This window comes from Callithrix jacchus, chromosome X (genome assembly GCF_049354715.1).
Source record: "Callithrix jacchus isolate 240 chromosome X, calJac240_pri, whole genome shotgun sequence".
Lineage (NCBI taxonomy): Eukaryota > Metazoa > Chordata > Mammalia > Primates > Cebidae > Callithrix > Callithrix jacchus.
In genome coordinates this window covers 52,572,431-52,581,976 of record NC_133524.1, presented here as the reverse complement: position 1 = coordinate 52,581,976, position 9,546 = coordinate 52,572,431, and the positions used below count along the sequence as shown (strand labels likewise).

The 9,546-nt window shown below is 44.2% G+C and overlaps 1 protein-coding gene across 2 annotated transcripts; it reads right to left on the bottom strand.

Annotated features, from left to right (window-relative positions):
• Window positions 1–212: 212 nt before the first annotated feature.
• Window positions 213–8,411, bottom strand: LOC103790239 (X antigen family member 5). 2 transcript variants are annotated; one of them, XM_035288311.3, is made up of 5 exons: window positions 8,202–8,411; window positions 6,081–6,157; window positions 5,463–5,577; window positions 3,508–3,633; window positions 213–629 (listed from the first exon to the last, which is right to left on the bottom strand). In XM_035288311.3, exons 2-5 carry the CDS (start codon window positions 6,147–6,149, stop codon window positions 607–609), a joined length of 333 nt encoding a protein of 110 aa, XP_035144202.1. In that variant the 5' UTR covers window positions 6,150–6,157; window positions 8,202–8,411; the 3' UTR covers window positions 213–606. The 2 variants fall into 2 exon arrangements, with proteins under 2 accessions (XP_035144202.1, XP_008987563.1); XM_008989315.6 differs by having other exon boundaries at window positions 8,325–8,411.
• Between the last annotated feature and the right edge of the window lie 1,135 nt (window positions 8,412–9,546).

The window sequence follows — 9,546 nt, the reverse complement described above, 5'->3', positions numbered from 1 at the left end:
CTCACTAGCATACAAAAAGGCATCACTATGTGGAGTTTCTTACAAATTGTAGCTGTATGACAGTAAGCAGGGTCCAGCACCAAATATGTATTTCATAATATCACACAGGTGTATGCCAGCCAAATCAGAATACAAAGTTGGAAAAATTATGCTTTTTATTCAGGCACGAGTCTCATTCACCCACGCTGGAGTTGCAGCGGCTTAAACGTGACTACCTTCATCCTCGAACTCCTAGGCTCAAGGGATCCTCCCACCTCAGCTTCCAGAGTAGCTGGGACTGCACCTACACACATCTACACACATACATGTATACATTCATGCATGCATTCATTTATTTTTGTAGAGAAGGCGTTTTTGCCACGTTGCCCAGGCACGTCTCAATCTCCCAAGCTCAAGCAATCTTCCTGCCTCAGCATCCCCACGTGTTGGATTATAGGTGTGAGCAACTGCACGAGGCCAAAATTTTCAATAGTGTCTATTACGTGAGAATAAATGAACAAAACATGTGCAACGCTTCTTTGGAGAAAACTGGAAAACTTTACTGAGATTTTTAAAAGTCAAACATCTCAGAGAAATTCAGTTTGCATTCTTTCAGCTCGTCTTCGTTTAAACCTGAGGTTTCCCTTCCGCTGCAAGAGAAACATAACAGGAGGGAACATTACTAGCACAACGGTATTCAGACGAAATTAAAGGTATGCAAAGGACATCAAAGCTTTCGTTTTATACAATGGACTAAAAACAGAAGCCTAAGAGTCACCATATGGCTAACATTCAACTAGACCTCTGTAGAGACTTTGATGATACACTTCCGTGCATATACAGCAGCAACATTGTTTGAGCACACCTTGCTTTTCATGCTGGAAGGAAACCAAAAGACAGTCCAAGGCCAGAACACATTAAATCAAGTGAACCTATTAAAACGGGCTTAGATTAGATAGGAAGCATTGTGTCGAGTTTTACTCAAACTACAGGCAGAACACAAAAACCTAAGAAACAGAAGGAATTTCTGAAAAAAAATCCTTCAGAAACAATGTATCATTTAATGTTTTGGCTTGAAACAAATAGTCCGAGAACTATCTTTTGAGAGAACAGTTAATGTCACATTAGGAAATACATAAGTGAAGTGAACAGAAAGGACAGTTTTGTGTTTTTTCTCTCTATTGTGTGGAAGTGCAATAATATTCCTTTGAGCTAGTTTGCCCTTCTTTTTTCTTTAACATACACTAACCATTTGCATCCAGTTTTCACCTATAGTCCTTATGTCAATATAAATAATGACACATTTTTCACTGGAAAGTATTCTGGTTTGTATAATTAATTAAATGGTCATATAAGTTTTAAGGTATCACTATCATGATTGATATTAAAATGTGAAAGAGTTATACATCATAACCAGTGTGGAAAAAAAAAAAGAAATGGAGAGGGAAACAAATCGAAGAGTTAGACACATGGAAAAGTTAAATATTTCCTTCTAAAATTAACTGTTTTTGAGGGACAACTGGCAAATTTCACAAGTTCTTCCACAGCCTTTGTGATGTTCAGATATTGACGTATTACAGGAATATATTAAATAATGTAGGCATTTCTGGCATTTCAACCGTTTGTTTCATCCACACTCTGAAAACATTAGTGTTCAGGAATGTATTCCCTTTCAATTATGCCTTACATTCAATACCTGTGTCTTGTTCACTCATATTCCATGTTGTGCCTTTTCCATTTTCTTCTAGATTGTTTAATCTACTGGATGCTCCCTTCCCAGCTAGTTCTCAAAAAAAAAAAAAAAAAGATCTATCAAATGTATTACTTTCGGATTAGTTTTACTTTTGCTAATGATTCGCCTCTTTCTTTTACTGCCTGTGTCCTTTCCCCTTAAGTTTATTCTGTGACTCATTTATCACTTTTTTATTATTTTCTCGTATCATGTAATTTACTGTCTATTTTAATAAGACATACTTCTAATGCTATGACTATCCTAAGAATACAACTGAAGTTTGTTCAATAGGCTCCTGGAAATCGTGTGAAAGCAATCTTTTAATGTAAATAGTCTAATGAAGTTGTTCAGCAGCGTGGAGTACAAACATCTAGATAATTTCTGCCCTAAACATGCAGTGCTTCCTTTCAATTCAGAGCTTCTTTTAATTAAGTCAGCAATTTGGAAAATATGTATAAAAGATACCTATGTAGACTACTCAGGACTTAGTACGTTAGAGTCTTGGAAGTTTAAATCGTATCGTTTGAAGACTCAAGGCAGAAACCTGTAATATATAACCTCTGATATGGTTAGAGGTTACCATGTGTGTCTTCAGTCTAATTACACACAGGGGTTCACAAAGACTTGCAGGAGAGTAGCAAGCATGCCTACCACAGGCATCTTACAACCAGCTTGGACATCACAGATTTGCGTGCACGATCCCTACTTCGTGAGCCAGAAAACGTGACTTGTCTCTTTCCATTTTATTATTCAGTCATTCAAGGGTTCACTGCAGGAAGACTTTAAAATGCAATCATTGGGTCTGGCAAGGGAGGTGGCTCAACCCCTATAATCCCAGCACTTTGGGAGGCCAAGGCAGGTGGATCACTTGAGATCAGGAGTTCGATCCCAGCCTGGCCAACATGGTGAAACCCCGACTCTACTAAAACTAAAAAAGTAGTCGGGCATGGGAGCATGTACCTGTACTCTCAGCTACATGAGAGGCTGAGGCACGAGAATCGCTTAAACCCGGGAGGCGGAGGTTGCAGTGAACAAATATCAGACCACTGCACTCCAGCCTGGGTGACAGAGCGAGACTCCGTGTGAAAAAAAAATGCAATTTTTAACAGCCTGAGAGAATTTAGGATTTGAGAAAATCCAAGAACACCCATGAAAGTCTCCGTACAGGTAAACGAACATCAAGCAGAGTGCCCACTCATTGTCTTAGGGACGATGAAATCTCAACTTGGGTATTGTAATTGGACTGAAGCTCATTATTATGAGAAACAAATCATGAACATAAGAATATCTCTGCACTCTCTCCAACAGAACTAGAGCATCCAGAAACCAGCACTGAAGTGGAAGTGGATTTGAATCTATCTGATGGGCATTCACTACTTTCAATAAAAGAGAAACGGGTTTAGGACTTACGAGATTTGTTCAGAATCTCAAAAATTGTGTTAGAGCTGGTACTAGAATCTCTTTCAGGGTCAGCATATTTCATACAAGGTGGCATTACAATGTATTTGAGAAAAGCAGAAATGAGAAAATAGTCTGAAAATTGTTAGCTGTTGGTGATACTCAGAAGAAAACTTTTTTTATTTGATGATTAAATACAGCTTTGACCCAATTTCTGTCTGTATCTGATAGTGTTTCAGTTCTGCAGTCAGGATTCTGGGGTCTGAACTACCTTCCGAACAAAGTCTGCATTCAGACTGTTTCTCAAGGGGCAGTAATGTTCTCTCTTTTTATTATCTAAAGTATAATATTGTGGAAGACAGAAAGCAAATAATTTTGCATCTTAATGGATAACGTACCTCCTTCTGGCATTTTAAGTTCCTCTGATTTTGGCAGAATCTTCCCCTGGACATCAGGACCTTCTCCGCATTCACCCCCAGTCTTTGACTGAGACAGCTCCTGGAGATCAGCTTTCAGGCCAGGCACTAAAAAATACAAAGGATATAGGCTGGAGCAGCGAAACAAGAATGATAAATGAGGAAATGATCACATTCTTTTCCTCAGTGTTACGCGATAAAAGCCTGTACGCTGCTGTGGTAATAAATGTGATGCAAAGACGTCCCATCTTTGTCTTCCAGGTATTATGATATCTTAAATGACAATCTGAGGATAAATCACACCACACCTACATTCCCCATACTTTACCACTGTGTATTATCAACATATAGCTACCCGGGAAATCTGAAGACTGCCCACAGATAGCATTTTAATCAAAAGTTAATGTAATTTTCTGAAGGTGTAAATCGATGTGTTGGTGAGCCTATGACAAATCTTATAGTCATGACACTCATCCCCTGTTGAGGTACCTTGAAAATGTTGGGGTTAATCTTAATTAAAGTAACGCTTCGGTCCGAAGGCCCTATATGTGACTTTCCATACATGAATGTCATTAAGAAACAGTACAAAATACAGCAGCAAAATCACTGTCTTCCAATGAGAGTATGGTAACTGATGTGTAAAGAAATTAATGGACATTGATCGCTGTCATATCCTAGAACCCCCTTAACAGTGAATTGCTAAAATGGCCCATAGCCAAAATTCTGTCTATCTTGAGTTTGAAAATGCCATCTGTTGAGGAAACAATTTGCTTCGTGATAATCTTATCATACTTTGAGTTTTATAATTATAAAAATACTGAAATGACTTTTAAAAGCCCCTTAAAAATCCTACTAATATAGTTACCTGTAGGCCAGTGTCCTGAATTATCCACCTTTTACCAAACATACTGTCAAAAATACACACCAAAGGAAACAGTGGCTGTCGTTCGTTGGCCTCTTTTCTGGGGTTCCTATCCTGCTTCACTGAACTGCATTTATTCCTGAGCCAATACTGACGTATGTTCCAGTACAGACATTATTTGACTATTAAGCAGTTTTAAGCAAAATCATTCACATTTTCTAACATAGATGGTGGGAAGAATGCAAACCTTGGCACAAAATATAAATTCTTTCTCCATGAGTCAAGTGTTCTTGGTTAAGTCTCAGTCTCTGAGCCTCAGTTTTCTTATTCATTCATTTATTTAGAGACCTAGTCTCGCTCAGTCTCCCAGGCTGGAATGCAGTGGCACGATCTCGCCTCACCGCGACCTCCTCTGCCTGGGCTCAAGTGATTCTCCTGTCTCAGCAGGCTTAGCTGGGATTACAGACATGTGCCATAACACCCAGCTACTTTTTGGATTTTTAGTAGAGACAGGTTTTCACCATATTGGCCAGGCTGTTCTCAGACACCTGACCTCAGGTGATCTGCCCGCCTCGGCCTCCCAGAATGCTGGGATTACATGCGTGAGACACTGTACCTGGCCGCAGTTTTCTTATTTACAAAATGAGGTTAACGTTAACATCCCCTTGCAAATAGGCATTATTCAGGGTGTTATAAGGTAGGGTGACTTGGCACTCCACGTGCTGTTAAAGGGTGCTTACAACACCGTGGCCGCCATGGCTGAGAAGATCACACTGCAACATCCTAAGAAGATCAAATTAAATTTCTGCAATAATGTACATTTTCATACAACCAATTAAATGGTTTCATCTGATTTAGGAAGGAGTGTATTTTCAAGCATACAAAATGCATCTCGAAGAAAAAGAGAAGATTCTTCACACCCAGGGACTGCAGGAAGCTGCAAACTATACCCATCACGTTTCTAGCCAACTCTCAATAAAGGCTTGAGATTCTTTCCCAATCCTCCTGTTACTGGTCATGGCATAAGGCATGATGCACACATAGGCCTCCTCCCCCCATACACATTCTTTCTTACCCTTCCCAGTTCTTCGAATCTTAGGTCCACCCTGAACTTCTCTCTTCTGACCAGGTGTACGATCCCGACTTTCAGCTGGTGTTTCTTCTTGTTGAGGCTTTGGCACACTGGGCTCCTGGGAAAAGATGTGTGTGTGTGTGTGTGTGTGTGTGTGTAGATAAAAAATTTCCTTTCAATGCATGTCAATAATATGAATATACACATTACATAGATACTTCTGATCATACGCATGTTTAAAGACGTGCCCCAACACTATCCCAATACTATTCCACATACTTATTCTACATAAAGTCACGCTTCCCACAGAGAGGTAACTCTGAGACTGTGACCCTCAACGGCTTTGGACGCCATTTTAATTTACGTCGGGTTGAATGTGTATACTGTGCTATAAATAAGCATGAGGAGGAAATCACCAGTCAAATCTGGGGAGCACAAGATCACACATCCAAACACGACGAGTATGTAGTCCTCTGGGTTACTCTTTCCTTCATGAGCTGCAATGATCACTTCTTATCAACATGGGAGAACTTCATCAATATATCTAAACTAATTCTACAACAATACGACAGCAACAACAAAATTCTGTTAATAGAAAACATCAAATGTTAAGTCACTCACATCAGGCCTGGTCAGCTGAACAAGTCGCACATGTCGCATTGGTCTATGTTTTCTTTCTCTCCCACTCATACTTCACTCTGCAAATAGAACAGTGTGCACTTGAGGAGGCCGAAGTGGGTGGACGACCTGACGTCAGGAGTTCAAGGCCAGCCTGGCCAACAAGGTCAAACCCTGTCTCTACTAAAAATACAAAAACCTAGCCAGGCTTGCTGGCAGGTGCCTGTAATCCCAGCAAGTAGGGAGGCAGAGGCAGAAGAAATCACTTGAACTCTGGAGGCAAAGGCTGCAGGCAGCCAAGTTTGCGCCACTGCATTCCAGCCTGGGCAATAAGAGCAAAACTCCATCTCAAAAAAAATCAAACCAAACCAAACAAAACCAAAGACAAACAAAAAAACCCCAGAATACTGTGACCGGAAAAACGCACGTGAGAGGATACTATATTTGAGCACTTCCAAGGCCATATGTTAACTTGCAATTTTAAAAAATTTGGTAATACATTGAAAAGTCAGTCAGAGGGCATGTATGAGTGTGTATGCCTTCTGAATCGAATACTTGCACAACCAGCTAAGCTTATCAAGCTAGCTGAGCAATGCCTTAGGGCTCATGGCAAGAGACACACGGCATTTCCAATGAGGGTTCGTTTCATAACTGGTCTCTTTTTAGTGAGACAATTAAGAAAATACAGCTTGAGAATTAAAATTTAAGTGCCCACAGCTTTCGTCACACAGGCATTTGCTAGGCCCATTTCCCTTCCAAAATGAAGTTTTGTTGGAATGGTGAGCCCCACCCGTCCACTCGAACTTCCAAGATGGAGTTGAGAAGTTGCCACACAGTTGTGGGGGGTCCTCACCGGGCTGGCACCTCTGAGGTTCGCTATACAAACCCTGGGGCTGCGAACACCAGCCCAGAGTGCTCCCGCTTTCCAGGCCCCTTCCTTACCACCCACGCCGTCGCAGCCCTGATCCCCCTTGAGGAGTATGGAATCTGTCCTCTGGAAGGGGTTCCAGGCGTTTCTGAGACTTGGATACTGCCAACAGAAGCCCAGCATCGCCACAGCTTCACCTAACTGCCGCCCCCCGGCCCCTGCCGCCCACTCCAAGGCCCTTCTTCTTGGTACTTTCTGACTCCCACAACACAAGAAGGCCCATAGCCATGGAGCCGCATGAGAAGGACGACAGCCTCAAGGCCCTTCTCCCTTGGAGTCACCGACCAAGAGGCACGACCCTCGGAAGCCTGCTGTCTCCTCCTCACCCTCACTCACACTTCAGCTTCCAGTGTGATGGGCCCGTGGGCCTAACCCGCTGAGTCCACTGTACATATCGCCTCGGTATAGGCCTATCTTGATCTTCCTTGCCAATTCATATTTCACAATGCAAACGGAAAGCTGCGATTCGGAAAATGCACTTGACAGGGTAGGTATATCTGACCACTTCCATAGTGAAATGCCAACTTGCAATTTTTACAAAACATTTGGTAATACATTGGAAGTAACTCTCGGGGCAAGTGAGTGTGTGTGCCTTCTGAATCGAATGCGTGCACACTCCCTTAAATTGGTCAAGCTACCTAAGCAATGTCTTAAGGCTCCTGGCCAATGACACAGGGTTATTTCCAATGAGGTTGGTTTCACAACTGGACTCTTCATAGTGGAGATCTTTAAAACATACAGCTTGTGAATTAAAACTGCAGTGACCATGGCTTTTGTTACACACCCATCTGATAAGCCCATTTCCCACCTAAAATCAAGTTTTGTTGGAACGCATGGTCCCACTCATTCAAACCTCCACTGTAGAACTGAGACATCGAGACGAAGCCCTGGGCGCTCCTCACTGGACACCTGTGCCAAGCGCTCTATATACCTGTGAGCTCCCGTCTCTAACCCACTGCGTTCAAGAACCTCTCCTTACCTCCCACCCAGCCCTTTCCCAAGTCCTTACGAAGGAGTCTGGAACATGTCCTCTCTCCGGGGTTCCAGGCCCTTTCAAGACGTGGATACCTCCAAGAGCATCCCTAGCACTCTCCCCGTCCTCACTTGACGCCGCAACTCCACAGCGCAACTTCCTCCGGCGTTCGGAACCCACCACAAGGACCAAGATGGCGCCCGGGCATGAGGAGGACTATCACCTCAAGATTCTTTATGTGGGAGGCCACGGACCACGCTGCCCCATGCCCTGGAAAGCCACAAGCTCCTCCTCACACTCGCTCACACTTCCACTCCTGGGAGGACTGACTGGTCTGTGGACCTACCAGCTGAGTCTCACTAGTGGTAGAAACGGTCTGGACCGCAGTAAAGTAACCCTCACACCCTCACACCCTCACAGCTCCGCGACGTTCACCACGTGGCGAAGGGGCCGATGGGAAGCCGCCCAGTGAACACGCGCGCACGCAGGTGGGTGCACCGAGAGCATGCGCAGTGAAGTTGGTGCCCGCCTTGTGGGCTGTGGCCCCGCCTCCTCGCCACGCCCAGCCGTGCCCCGCCTACCCCACCCCACCTGCACCCAACAGTTCTGCGCCCTGTCCCAGGTCCCCACTGAGGACTTCAGAATGTGCCCTCTGTGGGTGGTTTCCTGTGCCTTCGGGACTCAAATACCACAAAGAGTTTCCCCTTCAAAACTCACTCCAAGTTCACGAGGCCCTCTTCTGCTCTATGGACCCGCTACCTTCCCTGTCCGGGACCCCCACTACAGCAAGGACAATGCTGCATCTTGGCCTGCTGGGAGAAAGACAGGGACCGCAAGGTCCTTTCCCCTAGGAGGCCGTGGACGGAGCCCACGGGCTCCTCCTCACACTCTCCCACACTTCAACTCTGGGAGGACTGATCTGCGAACCTACTGGCTGAGTCCCAGTGGGCACCGCAGAAGGAAATCACTACGTCTCTTTGCACAGCTCTGCAGAGACAGAAGGCAGACAGACAAAGCGCATGCCCACAAAGGGACTTGTGCAGCAAGGGGCATGCACACTGAGTCAGGCACACGCAGGTCTGGCCAGGGTTTTCCCGCTGTTCCCTCACCGAATCCCCGGTTGTGTGTAGTAGAAAGAAAGGGACGCGAGACATTTTTTGTTTGTCTCTTGCCCACCCATTCTCATGGATTCAGAAACGTTGAGAACAGAGAGTTGTATGTCACCCTTAGTAGGGGGTGTGTCTTAGAAAGGCCTTTTGTGACAGAAATAAAGAATTTTATGTCTATATTTACACATACTTCTTTTCCTCTGGGTATTTTTCTGTTGCCCAGGGTGGAGGGCAGTGGCATCACCATGCTTCTCTGCAGTCTCCATCTCTTTGGCTCAAGCAATCATCCTCACACTGCAACCTCCCGTGTAGCTGGGGTGGCAGGTGGCCGCCACCATGCCCACCTAGTATATTTAGTGTATTTAATTACTCTTTTAAATGGCGTGGGGGGCGTCACTGTGTTACTCAGGCTGCTCTCAACCACATGGCTTCAAGTGATCCTCCCATCTCTGTCAATTT

Coding starts and splice junctions, on each gene's coding strand:
- LOC103790239 (XM_035288311.3), bottom strand. CDS start 6,149: ATGAGTGGGAGAGAAAGAAAACATAGACCAATGCGACATGTGCGACTT. Junction 5,578..6,080: donor TTCAGCTGACCAGGCCTGAT/GTGAGTGACTTA, acceptor ATCTTTTCCCAG/GAGCCCAGTGTGCCAAAGCC. Junction 630..3,507: donor ACTTAAAATGCCAGAAGGAG/GTACGTTATCCA, acceptor TTTCTCTTGCAG/CGGAAGGGAAACCTCAGGTT.